At 28.0% G+C, this 17,790-nt stretch overlaps 1 protein-coding gene across 1 annotated transcript in view; it reads right to left on the minus strand.

Annotated features, from left to right (window-relative positions):
- Window positions 1-1,698: 1,698 nt before the first annotated feature.
- LOC123292487 (guanine nucleotide-releasing factor 2) overlaps window positions 1,699-17,790 on the minus strand; it is a 34,617-nt gene continuing 18,525 nt past the window's right edge. Inside the window, exons 9-16 of the mRNA XM_044873190.1 lie at window positions 15,348-15,717; window positions 13,986-14,422; window positions 13,872-13,886; window positions 12,283-12,457; window positions 4,192-4,560; window positions 3,798-4,076; window positions 3,596-3,727; window positions 1,699-1,935 (exon numbers count right to left, since the gene is read on the minus strand). Of these exons, the coding sequence (XP_044729125.1) occupies window positions 1,800-1,935; window positions 3,596-3,727; window positions 3,798-4,076; window positions 4,192-4,560; window positions 12,283-12,457; window positions 13,872-13,886; window positions 13,986-14,422; window positions 15,348-15,717 (1,913 nt within the window). The 3' untranslated portion in view covers window positions 1,699-1,799. The remainder of the gene's footprint in view (window positions 1,936-3,595; window positions 3,728-3,797; window positions 4,077-4,191; window positions 4,561-12,282; window positions 12,458-13,871; window positions 13,887-13,985; window positions 14,423-15,347; window positions 15,718-17,790) is intronic.

Here is a 17,790-nt window from a genome sequence, read left to right on the forward strand (position 1 = left end):
AAGAACTGGTGTTTCTTAAGGCTTCTAATAAAATTACAAGTTCATATGCACATAGATTCGAAAACTCTAGGTTAGGGAGATATAAAATTACTTGAAGATGATGTCTTCGTACAATATTGTAAAAATGTTTTGGACTATATGTACGGTAATATACATGCCTTGTAGTCAAATAATGTGTTATTTTTTACTCCAAGGTACAACGAGACGTATTCTCGTAATGAATATTGTGTATTAAGTCTAATATAAATATCTCGCTTCAACTATCAATATTCTATCTATAGTATTTTCTGTTCAACAATAAAATTTATTAACTTTGAGTTATTATATCTCAATAATGAAACGGTAAATAATTTTGGTTTCTTTTTTTAATCCAGAACAAATACATCAATGTTCAGTTAGTTTTTTTCTAGAATTAAAAAGCTTGTTAAAAACACAACCTCTTATATACTTTCCATGTTAAATATCCGAACTTTAATTAACTTTATCTCGAGTTAAAAACGGTTAATCGATTTCAAATTTTTATTATATTTAGATTATAATATGCTTAATAAGTGTAAAAAAAAGAAGTAGAATTAGTAGAATTTTCTGACCCTAAGCCCATAGCGAGATAACAACCTAAATATTTATAATGCTAAAATTAAACATTAACCAAAAACTTTTAAAATTTCAAAAATTGTTAGAAAGTGACATCGTTCTGCCTCCAGGTATCTTGTGAGCCTACTTTTAATATGTTTTTGAGGACTTTTGTCACTGGCTACAGTATAAAAAGGAAAACAAATTTATCGAAAATTAATTATTTGACAGACATGATAGATAGTCAAATTTCTTACAATGCTGTCGCTATATGACAAATTTTTTTACGAATCATTTAAGACGAACTGTCTACGCCATACATGTTAATAAATTTTAATTATTGTATTAAAAGCAATTTATATCAACTGCTCATAAGCAAGAAAATTGTTTATATTCACCACTAGTTGTTATTCTTTGACATCTCCTTTCAGAAATTTATCTTCTATTCACTACTGAAATTTTGTTTATCCAAGCTTTAGACATTTTACAAAAATCGCAGACGATTACCCTTTTAAAAGAGACTTACAATCAATATAATATTAGTGTATACTTTATTATTTTCTATAACTTCTATCCTTGAATTTATGTCTTTTACCATTTGCTAAAAAATTATTAGATCAAAATTGATACGGTTTCTTTGGGTTATATAACTTTTATAGGGTTAATTTTCGTGTATTTATATTACGCCTCTTCTCTTTTTATATGTTCAAGATTTGAAGGCTAACATACTATTTAACAAAAAAAAAAAAACTACCCCGCCTTTCCAGCAATGGTATTTCGTTTACCATTTTAAACAGATTTAATTCATTGCCTTTTCCATAATTTCTCACAGAAAACTTTGCAAAATTTTTTAATTACACACAATTTTCGATAAATTACGCTTAATAAGTAACTTGTATGCTAAGAAAATTATTTGGAACAAAAATATCCAAACCAATAATTAAAATAATTGAAAATAAAAAACATTTAAAATACTTACAATCTTTGTGTAAGTAAAATTAAAAAATTATTATCTAAATAGAACAGTTTTATAAAAAATAAAATAAAATATTTTAGTTAAAAATTGTGCTAAAAATTAGAAATATTGTCATTAATTATAAAATATTAATTATAAAACTGCTCTATACATATATCTTTGAACAAAGTTTTTAGTTTCTTTAGTTCAAATTATCATCTTTGAACGAAATAAAAATTTGTTTGTTTATTTATTTAACTTTTTTTCCTATTTATGTTGTAGGTGGTTTTCGACCGCCACGTGGTTTTATTGATTCAGATATTTGCCACATTCGATCTTCACACATAAAATCATCGAAATTATTAAAAAACATAATTATTCGTTCTTGTTTTTTAAACGGATATGCTCTGAAACAAATAAATTTTAATTTAGATATGAAAATATATTTAAAATATTTTTATTGAAAAAATGTCTAGATACTGAAGTATCAATATTTGAATTGTTATTAACCACATTATGTAACTAACACACAAGTAATATTTTGCTCAGAAGTGATGATTGTATTTTTAGATATTTGGCCTTAATAAAGAAGTTTTAGAATTTTTTTTTGTCACAAGTTCATATTATATAAATGATAGAATAATTCATCTAAAGTATATTTAAATAATAAAGTAATTGTTTTAAAATTAATAATTATATTTTTTTTATTAATTATTTATAAAATATAGTTATGTTTTTGAATAAAAAAAAACGACTTAACGGCGTATTTACACCCGTTGAGGTTGTGATCCAATCGAAATCACGCTTAATTCACAGAATTTATATCCTCTTCAACACATCTCTGCTTTTTTTACGATCTTTGGGAATTTAAATAAACATCGGACAAGACTTTATTATATAATAAAATTGATATATTATTCCTGTAATATTTTTATTGAATAATAGTTTTTCTCAAGAGTGTGAGTCTTCTCGAATTTTCCCGGATATGTGGCTTATACCAATCCTAAGAACACCTTAAGCTCTAGCCTTGTGCCTAGTTTAATCGAAATCGTTTGAGCCGTTTTTGAGAAAAAAAAAAGAAGTTTTTCCCAATGATGTGGGCCTTCTCGAATTTTCCTTAAGGTCTAGCCTTGTGCCCGGTTTAATCGAAATCGTTAGAGCCGTTTTTGAGAAAACCCCAAAAATCCTGTTTTGGTCTAGAGGGAAGTACCCTTAAAAAAAGGCCTAGGGAAAAAATGAAAAATCGTCTGGAATTATGACCAAACTGAATCTATGTGCCGAGTTTGAGATAAATCGGTTGAAAATTTAAGGCTCCAGCTTGGTAACAGACATACCGATATACTGACATACCGAGGGACGCAATATTTTTTAAAAACCACTTTTTTGGAATCAGGGACCCTCAAAACGTGTATTTCCGTCGAAACCCCGATATCGACTTTTTTTTCGATCACAATACTTTATTATATTTATAATATAATAAAGTAAAAAATACATTCAATTAACACAATATAATTTAAATCAATATAATTAATGTTGATTTAGTGTTGTAGAGGATTTAAATTGTGTTATACGGAAACGGCTTTTGAGAGACAAACCATTTATCATTATTCATATTATTTTATCATTTCTAAGTGCGTCATGAAAGCGATGTGTTGACGTCACTGTCGTTTGAATTTATAGATTAGAAAAGCCATTTTCAATTGTAAAATATACATGAAAAATCAATTTTAAAAAGTTTTTTTTTTAATTTTTCTTAGTAATTTTTAGTAAATTTTAAACTTTAGTTAAAAAAAAAGGTAAAAAACCACAAATTCTCTATTAAAGGATACTATTTGATCGTCTTAAAAAATTGAAGTAATGACAATGATAACAATTATGCAGTAATCTAAGCTAAAATTACCACTTTATGATTATCTACATTGAGTCAATCGAGTACATAAAACAAAAATTAAAATACTAGCGGTTTTATCGAAAAAAACTACTAACGGAAACGGAAAAACAAATATTGATGGTTGAACGAAAATTCTGACAGATTAATACAAACGTCTATATAAATAATAAACTCACCCTTTTTTAAATCGTTTCATATTATCAACAATATTAAATTGTTGCCAACGTTTAGAAAAATTAATATTACCATCTGGTAATAAATCGCTATTACCAATGTGAACAAATGTTAAATCTTGTAAAATTAAACCGCTGTAAACGAAAAAAATTAAATTAATAACCAGAAGTAAAGGGATTTGAACAGAAAGATTTCATTACTTACATGTATGGTATACATGGTGGATTAGTTTCAGAGAGAGCTTGTCGATAAGCGCGAAAACTGGATGAACTGTCAATTAATGCACAATATTCTTTTAAACCTTCTGTAATATGTTTCTGCCATTCTAGACGACGTATTGGAGCTGAATCTAATGCACTTAACAATGCTAAATATGAATTGAAATTATTCATTTTCCGTAAATATTTCATGATTTTTATAAATTTTACTACATAACGTTCCCGTTCTTTTGCTTCATTCTGTTCTAGTATTCGAGTACGTGCCCTGAAAATAAAATAATATATATGAACAACTATTTCTATTAATAAATTGTAAGATGGCAACTGATTAGGAATTTTTTCGAATATAGATATTGAATTTATTCTATTACAATACTTACCAATAAGACATTTTATTAAAATGTTCCGTAAAACAAGTTAAATTTGGACTACGTTCTTCTTTTTGTTCTTGGGCCCATATTAAAACTTCCGGTATTTCAATGCGTAAGAATAGATCAGCATCTAACAATGTCATTTGTTCAGCAATTTGTTCTGATTTAAAATCTAAGAGCTGTGATAATGTTGTACGTGTTGTTATTGATGTTAAATATTGATTTAAAACAGTTGGTATTTGTAACAATTGACGTGCTGAATGTTTTTCTAAAATTTTTACACGTAACGCTTTTGCCATTACCAAATCCCCATTACATACTAATTGATACACAAATTCCATTAGTGTTTGTAATAATTTATCATCTAAGTCCGATACCCTGTAACAAAAAGAATATTGCTGTTATATACGATTTTATTATATAAGTGTAAGGGAACGTTCAAGGATTACGTAACTTGGCTTAAGAGGCGAAAAAAACGATATTTCAATGAGTATTATTAAGTCTTCTAAAATGCAACAAATATTTAATTCGTAAAGCCACAGGCATACAGCGATATTCAACTTAAGTAAATTCAATGTTCTTTGCCATCTTTTATAAACAAGAATGCGCACTTTGAAAGTTATCGTTGTAATGCGAATATAGCCTAGAGAAACTTGAAAAACAAAACTGAAACTGTAATGGCCATTACATTGCCAGTCTTCAAAAAGTTTGTAAAAAGTTGAAGTTTAGTTTATTCCGACACGAATTCTGTTTTGTTTTTGTTTGTCCGTTTAGTGAAATACCGGCATTATTTTTTAAATACAAAATAATTTGTGAAACCTTGAAAATTGCCACAAATGTTCTGTGAAAAACTAAGATATCGTAATTAAAACGTAATCAATATAAGTTGAGCAAAATTTCTCTTACAGGAGGAGTTTGTTGAGACTAAAACATCTTGAAAATCTGATAGAAACGTTCTTTAATAGTTTAAGATATCGCTGGAAAAAACTAAGTAATATAATCCGAACTGGAGCCTCTCTCCCCGATCGTAAAATGGTTTTTGATTAATATCTTGATAAATAGTCTAATTTTTAGTCAATTATTGACAAAGCTACGTGAATTTCATGTTTGCCCTAATCGTATTGTTGTTCAAATTATTTATCAAAATGGATGATGCCCCAAACTTACTCATCGTAGGGAGGCGCTCCTGCCCAAGTTCCGCAAGTAACATTTTAGTTACGTTTGTGTTAAATTTTAATATCTTAATGTGTTAATGTTTAACATTTTTTGTTTATTGTAGTTTTATTACTGTAACTGGGCTTTTATCTAGTTTTGAACTTTAATTTTTAAAGAGAAGTTAAAAAATTTATAAAAATTATCGTAAGTATGTTTACAAAATATTTGAAAAAGAGCGGTTTAGGACGTTTTAAGATTAGTAGAAATCAAATTTTAGTAAAGTACTTCGTGTTTACCATGTAAAATTTAAAAAAAAATTGCTTTTATTTAAAAAGAAAAAAAAAATAGGAAAATTAATTAATTAATTAAAATTATTATTTACAATTATATAAACAAAAGTTTAAATAAAAGAGGTTTAAATTAAAATATATAATTTTAATATATTTTAGACCATAATTAAATAAAAATAATAATATATTACCTACCCCAAACACATTAAACTTTTGTTTATACATTTTATTATCTAATTTATTATATCAATCATTTTTAATGATCATTGTTCACTAAAAATATTTAATATTTAAAACTACTTCCATATATTAAGAAATGTTCACAAACAGTTAGAAAAAAGCTCGAAATTTTCGTCATTGATTTCTATTGAATAGCAAATTATGTGCAAAAACACTTACAATAATTAATATTACAAAATTAAACCAATTTTAGTCCCAAGTTTGTAACGTTTAGTAATATTGATGCTACACACAAAATTTTGGTATATGTGTTCATGAAATCAACTAATTGGTCTATTTTTGTTTTTCCGCCTGTCCGTAAACACAATAACTCAAAAGCGAAAAGAGATATCAAGCAGAAATTTTTATAGCGAACTCAGGACTTAAAAAGTGAGTTTTCGAGTTTCATAAATGAGCAACATAGATCAATTGGGTCTTAAGTCCGTAAATCTCATCTTGTAAACCATTAGAGATAGAACAGAAGTTTAAATGTAAAAAAATGCCCCTACAATTTTTGTTTGAAACATTTTTTCGTAAATATCATAGTTTTCCCGTGACGGCGCAAATTATCACAAAACTTTGGTGGCCATTGCTTAAAAATTATAAAAGCTAGGGAGTTGAAAATTTGCAGGTAGCTTTAACTAGTGGTCTTAAGAAAGGTTCTGGAAAATTCTAGAAAACCGAAACAAATATTAATAAATAATTAAAACAATAATTGTGTTGGTTTGTAAAACTTTTCTAAAATAATCCAAACACTGACATTCGACACTTTCTAACAAGGTATTTCAACAATTAAATCATCATATCCCAAAAGTTCTGAGAAGCGGCTATACATTTTTTTAGTTTTTTTTTTAGGAATAATTTTTAATTCATAATCATAATTTTCTAACGTGACAAAATTTGCTATTTTAACGTTTACATGCTGCCATAATTTCTGAACCATTTTGTAAATTTTTACCATGTAACATGCATAATAAAGTGACTGTGAAAATAACTTTTGTTCTGTTTTACAACTTGTATTCCAATTTTTATCTATGATAAAATGGAAGTAATATAAATTCAATATGTTATTATCCAACTATTATTTTTAATGGTGAAGACTTTAAGAATTAATTATTTATCACTATAAAACGTCTACGTTTCAAGCTCATATTTTTAGTTTCGCCAACATTCTTTTTTTCAATTTCAGATTAAATTAAGCTGTAATTGAACAAAAACAATGAGAATTTTAAAGAATCCATTGCTATATTACTGTGCAAATGGAATGTATTATATGGGTATGTCTTTTCCAGATGCAAATATAAAAGATGATGATAACGAAAAAGCCGAATTAAAAACGTGTACAATTCAAAAATATACGATCTTTCCAATATCTATTTTCCTGTATTCAGCATTATTATTTTTTGTATTTATCGATTTCTTTATACATTTAGACAGTTTAGACAATATGACATACAATGGAATTGTTTCATTCTTTTTTCTGGTAAGAATTAATAATAATATTAATTATATAGATGAAAATCACATTAGAATCCTTCGTAATTAGTATCAAAGCTTCTGTACCCTAGAATATAGGAGGTATTTTGAAGGAAAGGTACCTCCTTGCAAACGGATTTTATTCAAAGTAATCTGTAACAAAATTCTTTATATTTCTCGGGTTTCTATACGGGTATAATAAACCGTGGGACATCACGGGTTTTTTTAATAATAAATACTTACTTGAAACTTCGTGAGTGGCTTGCTTTTGACGAGTCCATCAAACTAACCTCTACGATTTTTTTTCGAAAAGGCTGCGTTTTCGAATGAGCATGATGACGTCATATTTGAGTTATCGTCCTGAAAAAACGCAGCAGGACACAATGATCACTTGATACCATTAATAATTATTAAACAATAAAATATTTTTTCCGACAAACATACTGCACCGATGATATCACCTCGAACATGCTGTACTTAAGTATTTTTGTTTTTGGATAATTATTATGTACTGTACTTATGTTATCAAGTGGTCATAGTGTCCGACAAATTTACTACTGCGTTTTTTGAAAACGATAACTCAAAAATGACATCATCATGCTCATTTGAAAAAGTAGCCTTTTCGAGAAAAAAAATCGTAGAGGAAAGTTTGGTAGACTCCCCAAAAGGAAGTAATTTAAATGGGCTATTGACGTTTCGACCAAATATCGAAACTTATAATTACTTATCATTTTAATTACTTATAACTTTTAAAGGTCAGTATAACCAAATTTCGAATTATTCGACATAAAAACTGCCAACATTTATTCAATGAAATTTATAAAAAGACAACATATGAAAATCAATTGGATCCAAATGAATTGGAAATTATAAAAAATGGTGTTGCTGATTCAAATCGTGCGAATCGCTATCAATGGTCTCTGTATTGTTCGGCATTCACATCAGCAATTTTACCAAATTTCATAAAAATATTTCTAACTGGTGAAGCGAATTTACCAATGAAAATGTGGTTACCTATTAATATTCAAGAACACTATTTAGAATGCATGATTTTCCAATTGGGTATGTACATATACAGGATGAGCCATTTTAATCTATACACCTAAATATTTCGTTTTGTAGTTAACCTATAAAAAAATAACTTGAACAAAAGTTGCAAATCTTGATAGGGGTCATCATGTTTTTTAGGATTTAAATTGGCCATTAAAGAAACCCGAAGAACTAGGTCCAATCTGATATCAAAACATAATGTCCCCCATTAAACTCGTCAACGCTTGTTTAAGTTAGTTTTCGATTGGTTAACCACAAAACTAGATATTCAGGTGTATAGATTATAAGGTGATAAGATAGAAAATGTCAAAAAGCAAAAAGTGTTTAGAATTGTTCAAAATAAAAAGTCATATGGTTTTCAAATCAAATTTTTGACCAGAATTACAAAATAATCTTTATTTTACGTCAATAAAAAATTTTCGGCAATAATTTTTTATTTATTTTTTTTAAACGCTTATATATAGAAAACGGTGAGGTTTAGTAAAAATTTTCACGAGCCAAAAAAAAAACTTAGAATCATCCCAAGCATTATATCTATTATGGTTTTTAAATTAAATTTTTGTCCGTAATCACAAAATAAACTTTATTTTCGTCAATGACGAGTTTTTGGCGAAATCCGCATTTTTTTCAAATGTTTATATCTCGAAAATGGTGAGGCTAGGTAAAAAGTGATAGAAATCAAAATGCTGAGAATTGTCCACAATATAAAATACTATAGTTTTTTTTTTTAAATGTTAAATAAAGAGAATGTGGTGTCCGGAAGAAGAGTATTTCGGTCCTACCTTTTGGGGGTACTGGGTAAATCGAAAAAGCACAAATTCACATGAATATGACTTTGTTAATTGCACTCAGGTAAACATTTTTCACCGGCTCCGATAAAAATCTATTGGCGAGGAGTCGATTCCTCGATCAAATGCTTCATTTCCTACAGTAAATATAATTTTTTCATTATACTATCACTGAATCTGAATATCTTCTACAAAATTTTCCCAGGAGATTAAGCAAAACCTGGAGTTCTATTCTCTGAATTGCCTTTACTTCTTTAAGTTACTCTTGATGGAGTATGAAGTAACATATTAAATTTGTAGTTGTTGGTGTACCATCTACAGTAATTGCAGGATTGTTTGAAGCATTAGTATTAAATTTGATAATTCATGCTATTATTCAACTCCAACTCATACAATATAAATTTCGAGAAGCACTTTTGGAAAGAAATTATAATGAATCAAAAATGTACGCAAAACTTTACAAATGTATTCAATTACATCAAGATGTTTCCAGGTAAGTTTTACTATTTGTACTTTGAAATTACATACAAAACACTTTAAACTAAATTTATTTAGATACGTCAACGAGTTGAATGAGGTGATCAGCCCCTTAATGTTGCTGGTGTTTTTATTTTATCAAATATTATTTTGCCTCACGGGTTTCCAATTATTATTGGTAAATATTTTTCATAAAATATTTATACAATACTGAAATTATTTAATTGTTCACGTAAAAAATTTCAGATAGACTTTGTAACAATTGATTTTGCATGGATTTCTGTATTTTTAATGTCAAAAGTTTTGGAATTATATATTTTATATTATTATGGAGCAAAATTACATTTTGAGGTAAAGTAAACTCTAGTATTAATAGGAATAGATTTTCAATTTCTGCGTTTGTTGGTTTGATTTTCACAGATTTATGAATTTATATAACATGTTATAGATCAAATCGTGAAATATAATAATCAAATAAAAAACTGAGCCTTTCAAAGATGCACATTTCCCTGCTGCGTTTTTTCAAAACGATAACTCAAATATGACGACATCATGCTCATTTGAAAACGCAGCCTTTTCGAAACAAATCGCAAAAGAAAGTTTATAGACTAGTCAAAAGGAAGCCACTCACGAAATTTCAAATTAGTATTCATAATTTTAAAAAAACCATAATGTCCCAATGTCTATGATTTTTTAAATAATTTTATTGTACTATAAAGTCTAATATTTGGCGTAGTATACACAACCAAATCTAATAACTGCATTTTAAATAAATGATTAATAATAAATTTTTTTTGTTAAAATTTTAACTATAGAGTTTAAAAGTAGCAGACCAAGTTTGGGAAACTGATTGGTATTTATTTCCAGCAAAACATAATAAGAAATTACGCTCCATACTTATGTTTGTTATATTTAGATCACAAAAACCTTTACAAATTAAAGTTGGACCATTTTTTCCAATGTCCATGGCAGCGTATACAAAGGTATTTAATTTGAATATAAACATGTTTGATATATTATCTGAAATTTTTTTTTTTTTTTAAATTGTATTTCAGGTAATCAATACATCGTATTCTTTACTGACATTTCTAAGAAATTTTGTTTGAAATTTTCAAAGTTTTCATTATCATAGAACGTTGATTTTAATAAAAACGGAGCTACATGTAAAATTTATTCAGGATATTACCACCAAGTGTAATTTCTATTTAAAATACCACGTTGCATATAAAACAATAAATATTAAGTTGTGGGATTTTAATGCTAAGAAAGACTCTATCTAGAGATAGAAAAAATAAATATAGGTGTTAGCTCGAATAAATATATAATATTTAACGGAAATGTTGTTTATTTTGTTAAAAAATATACAAAACATTAAAATAATTGTTTTTATTTTAATTTGGGTCACTATGTCGTTTAAGTAAAATACTAGGGGAGCAAATACGGCACAGTACATTGAAATGTGTAATGAATTAGGTATCTTTTTCCTTTTCATTCAATGAAAAAATAAGGCGTCTAACAGGTATGATTAACATTTTTTTATTCGTGTCGCTAACATTTCAGCTTTAAAATCGCATAAGTTAGGTAGAAATGCACAATTATTTGAAAAAGGTAATATTTACGATGCGGCCAATATTTTTTTATGCTGTTAGAAGCTAACTGGCCACTCCTTACACTTCGTTTTACAATAAAAAAATTGAATTTAATAAAATATGTTATGTAGAAAAATAAATTATATAAAGTTACATAAAATGATTATGAAAATTGAACCTTTTCTAATTTATTATATCCTAAAATTTGCTCAAATCATATACCATATCTTTTACCTAATACCACATTTCTATCTCAAAACAACTAGAACACACAAATCCTATCGATTGACGTCGGGTAAGTCTGATTTGCATGCGTAGGTGGCGAAAAAACTTGAAAAAAATGAGCGAAAATAGTCGTTTTTAAATTTGTTTATATTGGTGAAGTTATGAGTAATAGGTTCAAAAACCTTGATGACTTTGACCTACAATTATCGATGAACTTGTATTTTCTTTCTATTAAATGCACTATTGACATATTTTTAAGTCGCATTTTCTCCGAAACCTAACATTTTTCGACAAAAATTGTTAGTTTTTTTTAGAGGATTAGAAACCCGAAGAGTTAGGTCCAATCTGATATCAAAACTAGGTCCAATCTAATGACTGAACATGATGTCCATCATCAAATTTTTTTTTAACTTACGTGTAACTTATATAACTAATAGCTTACGTGTAAGGTGTATACTAACATGAGTTACGCTCATGAACCTACCAAGCAGAGCAGGCCAAGACAGCTGCCTTTTTAGATTCGGACTTAACATTGATCTAATTGATCTCTGATTCAAGACCAAAAATTCATGAATCGTGAGATGTGACAAAATAAATTAAAAACGATGTGGAAAATTTAGCCTTTGTAATGTTTTATTCCACTAAAATTATTTAGATCCTATATTAATTAATAACTCATCTTTATTAAAAGATATCTCAATAGATTTCTATTTTAAATCGCCTAAACAAATAAACTGGAAAAAAGGGTTTTGGGAGTATCCGCTTTTAATGGATATTAATTTATATAAAATTTAAAATCGAATTGGAAACTATAAAAATTGTTCTACTTACGTTAGATCACTAACCACACTAACAAGTAATGAAAAAGATTCTCTTGCTGCACGCTGTTTTTGTATATCCGAATGGCAACTAAACCGTTGATGTCGCTGTTGTAACTTATATACTAATTCCAATGGTGTTAAAAACGTTCGATACGTTGTTAAAAATGCATCTTGGTATTTAAATTCTGTAATCGAACAAAAATATTGATTTTAGTTTCAAAATTTTATTACATAAATGCAATTTCTATTTTATGACAAGTTATAATTTGGCTGGTATTTGATATAATTGGGTAAAAATAAGTTTTTGCAAGCTTCTATTGCCAACCGTATTTATAAAAAAATAATTGAGGGTTGTAACTTTTAATTATAAAATTCATTTAGACAAATAGAAGAAATTAAAAAAATCAGACAGAAGCCAGGAATCGAACTCGAAACTTGTAGGTATCCGTCCCAGACGCTTTTACCATCTCAGCTACTACTATTGTTAGGATGTGATTTATTTTTTCTGTATGAAACTTCTGTGTTCTGTATGAAATTCACGCTTTAATCTTAAAAATTAAATGCATTTTATTTCATCATCTACATTTTTTTATATATTTACATATTACGCCATTATATACAGGATGGACCATTTTAATCTATTATGGCTAATAGCTCGATTTATAGTTAGACAAATAAAAAAATAACCTAAAAAATAATTAAAGAGTTTGATGGGGAACATCATGTTCTGACATCAGATTGGACCTAGTTCTTCGGGTTGCTTTAATAGTCAATGCACGGAACTCTAGGAATTAAAATCGGATAACAACTTTTGTGTTTCTTTACATTATTTCCATATGTAGAAGACTCTGTTGAAGTTCGGTGCATTCTTCACATTCTTAAGTTCATCCTCATAAAAAGCTAACATTTCGCAAATCGATAGCTTTCGGAAATATATGGCAATATTGCATTTAATCGAAAAAAACACTCTAGCTACAGAAAAATGCTTTAGTAAAAATTTTTAAATTTAATAACACAGATAAATGACCTTTATTTTGTTGATAACTTTTGTCTAAAACATTTTTCTAAAGCTAGCGTATTTTCTTTTTGGTTAAATGCAATAATGACATAATTTTAAGTCGCATTTTCTCCGAAAGCTAACGATCCAAAAAAATGTTAGTTTTTTTTAGAATCAACTTTCTAATTTAAAGTGTTATTCTATCTCTTATCTTTTAGGATATGAATTGACACTATTAAAGCAATCCGGAGAACTAGGTCCAATCTTATGTCAGAACATGATGTCCCCCCATCAAACTCTTCAACTTTTGTTTAAGTTATTTTTTTATTAGTTAACTACAGAACAAGCTATTAGCCACAATAGATTAAAATGGCCCACCCTGTATATGACCCCGGACATTATTGAACAAAATTTAAAAAACAAGGAATCCTACAGTATGAGACATATTTCATTAAAATTTTGGCACATAAATTCAGTTACAGGAATTTTTTAATGAATAAAAAAAATTGAAAAGGCATGATTAAAGATTATTCATATAAAGCTATTTTCATGAAATTTTTATGTATATTTTAATATTTAGCATGAAGCAATTTTTTACTCACCACTTTGTTTTTCATCTGCAGCGTAAGAAAAAAATATGAATTATTAATATTGAAAAAATTATTTGATGAAAGCGTGATTTTATATTCAAGCACAAATGCATTTAGCACACTTACCATGTTTATTGCTTTTTGTTGCATACACAATTAATGCGTCTGGATGTCCACCTCGTATATCAGGACCTTCTTCGTCAGGCTTCTTAAATATTAAATATTCAGTCACATCAATTAAATCTAATAAATCAATTGTTTCGGCTTCTTCAAATTTTGTACAATCCGCTATATCAGATTTATCTAAATTATTTTCAACATTTACATTCATTTTTTCTTCTAAGTTTATACAATTTATTGAGACTGGATCGTTTGTATGGGAAAATGGAGATGTATTATTCGATGACGTCAAGGAATTGTTATCCGTTAAGGGAGTTGGTGAAACAGGTGGTGATGTCACCCGAGAATTATTACCGCCGCTACGTTTTTTCGGTGGTAACGCTGGAGGTGTTAACGGTATTGAATCGGGTGTATTAATAGCTGGTGAACACGTAACTGGACGTCTGAAAATTAATTAAATTAGTATTAGCTTAAGCGGACACTTGCTTACATCCTTATATATGAATAGGAACCTCCAGATCCAATTCACATTCATTCTTTAAAAAAAATCATATTGTACAAAGTACCTACTCAAGTGTAAACCAGAAGATAAATAAGATGTGTATTAGATCTTTTAAAGCAGTATTCTGTTCTAGAAATTTGAAGAAATCGATTTTTTTTGCATATTTTTAAAGGTTAAACTTTAAAGATTGCTCTGTACTACGAGCATCTGCTGCTTCAAAAGAAGGCAAAACATCTCGGTTAGCAGAAATAACTTTGCAAGATGTATGGATCTGGGATCGCCGATTAATCTAAAGTGAGTAATATTATTATTCGAGTTACGCTGCCGGAATTGTCTCTCAAACTAAAAACACGGTCTTTCTTGAAACTACATTTTTGGAGGTGGTCAACACATCTCAAGCTCAACTCAACCGATTTCTTTGTTTGGTAAAAATTTTCCTTATAAATCTCTCTATCGTCTGAACCTCGGATTTTAAATAAATTTCAATTTTAAGTATTTTTTTTAATAAAATTCGAAAAGATAAAAAAAAGGAGATAAACAGGAGGTTCAGACGATAACTACATCTTTACTAAGTGAGATTTTTTGATTCAGATCATTTACAAGGGCTGGAACTGTATCAACCAGGGTGCCGTGTTTTTTGTAGCCTCCATTTCAACGGCCTGTAATTCGAAGAATTTTTTATTTTTGTTTTTACTATTTTCATTTTGTATTTTTAAAATGTCAATTAAAATCATATGAAAGAATGGCTACATAAATGTTTTTGATTTTCTTATAATCTTAGTTTGAAAAGATCCTACAATTGAGGCTTCTAGACCAGAATACCCCCTTAAATGCACTATTACTCTGAAAATAATTAGAATACTAACCGTTGATTATTGTTTGTTTGTGATGTAGACAATCGTTGTATAACTACAGTGGGTGAGATCGATGAAGATGATGGGTTAGTAGTTGATTCATTATTATACATTAAATTAAACGAACATGATTGTGCCGTAGACATTGTTGTAGTTATATTTGGTTGTCCTAGTGTTGATGTTGCGGTGGTTGTAATTATTGTAGCATCGCCAAAATCAATATTTTCACGTTGAGTGACAGCACCCGATGAAGTTGATGTATCGTCTTGACTTTGCCATTCCGATTGCATTACATTGTATGTATGCACCGAATGCCGCAATAATTCACCATTACTATTTACAGTATGCGAACAATTACCAAACATTTCCATGTATGCCATTACTGTATTTACAAATTACAATGAAATTAATTTTTGAATTAAAAACAAAAACTAAATTTTTTTTTCCCTTATTTAAAAGCGGCATTAAATTTAATAGTTTGTATTTATTTACTGATGAATAGAGTTTACCCTGAGAGTTTAAAACAATATTTTATTCAAAACGAAGTTAGCTTGTTAGCAACGGAAATAGAATAGTTACGGCTGTTCGAGTTTTAAGGATTGTATTTCAGCAGCGTTATCTGCCCTCGTTAACAGATAATGATCTATCTCTCCTATTTATTGCATAACTCTGATAGAAAGCTTATCCAGGACGATTGAATATTACATAGGCCGAGGTCGCTCAATCTGACAATAAATGGCATGCTGTTTGAGTCTATGGATATAGGAATATTTTAAAATATAGTTACTACATCCGTGTTCGAGTTATACCTAAAGCCTGATTACCTGATTAAAATAGCGGAATAAATGTTATATTTTCAAATAAAGTACGTCTAGCTGAACAGCCAGAAATTCTTCACTATCTGGATAAGTTGTCAAATGTTGAATTGGATGTTTAGAGATTTTGAGTAAATAACATATCAAAATATCGAACAAATTATCTTGTAATTATGTTTTCACTTATTTCAATTAATACAGATATTAAAATTTCCTGTTATACAATTTTGGTAACTCATTTTTCTATGAAAAATAATATTGAGAAGCTTTTTTTATTTTAACAAAATTTCTGTGAAAAATAATCAGTTAGAAATTGCTTAAGGCTTTAATTGTTAATAATATATTTGTATGAAAAAAGCCTAATAAATGAAAGCTGTAAAATAAGCAGATATGAAGCTAAATATTAATTTAATTTGAAAACTCAAAAAACCAAAAAATACAACGAAAAATTATCATTAATTAAAAAAAAAAAAATCACGTTTGATTTATATAACATAAAACTCGAAATGAAATGAACATAGAATTCTTATTAAATCTTTTCATATGTATTATTCTTCTTTTATCCATTTTGTTTAATCCGAAATTATCACGAGAAATGCGTAGTTATTGTATGTAAGTTGGAATAAAGGACTTCCTAAAATGGCTTTAAAAAATTTGACAAATTAGCTACTTGTTTCACACGGATGTTTATATCTGAAAAAAATGCATGCTTGGATGGGTTTTACTATAGCTAAAACACTATTTTCAAAAAAAAATGCTAAATTTTGAAAATAAAAAAATTGCTTTTGAAAAAAATAAAAGCGAATTTATACCAAAAATTATTTTACCATTTAAAAATTTACTATTAATTCTCATAGACTCCTTAATATACGTTTTTTATTTTAAACTTTGAAAAATATATCACTAAAAAAAAAAAAATTAGGATAGTCCTCTCAAAAAAATTGCATACCTTTATTTAATTTTAAAAAGAATAACTTATAGTGCAGGCGGTGGATGGAGTTGAGCGTGCAAAAATATGAGCACCGCATTTTATCAATAGATTCTTGTTCAGAAAAGCTTATAGATTAATATTCCAGATATTTAAGAATTAAAAAATGAAGTAACCTGTAATTACTCTCCAGAACTTTATTAATAGTCTAAGATCCCAATTAGGATCGACCTTCACCCATCTGTTTACCGGATGAAAATTATCTTTTATGAAATATAAAATGTTAACAAATATCCCTGCAATGGGTTGCCTATAAAAATGTGGTCCAGACTACTTTTAGTGAAAATATCAAGAGTAAAATTTTTAGAAATTTTTCACTGACTTGCATATCTTACGAATTTTGATCTACTCGAAAGTAAAAGCCATAAAGAATATGCAGCAGCTATGTTGTTTGCCTTTTTTCGTTTACTATTATCGCATTTATACAAGTTGAAAATAGTAATTACGTGCATCTGTTAATTCATTGACTCGCATATCTAAATAAAGATAATTTTGTTACAATTACGGTGGCATATGATTAGCCACAAAATATTGGTCAAAAATAATGTTTACAAGCTTTACAAGTTTTGATATTTATATTAAAAATGGTCTGGACCATATTTTTTAAGGCAACCCGTTACAGGAATATTTGTTAATATTTTACATTTCATAA

This window comes from Chrysoperla carnea, chromosome 2 (genome assembly GCF_905475395.1).
Source record: "Chrysoperla carnea chromosome 2, inChrCarn1.1, whole genome shotgun sequence".
In the NCBI taxonomy this organism is placed as follows: domain Eukaryota; kingdom Metazoa; phylum Arthropoda; class Insecta; order Neuroptera; family Chrysopidae; genus Chrysoperla; species Chrysoperla carnea.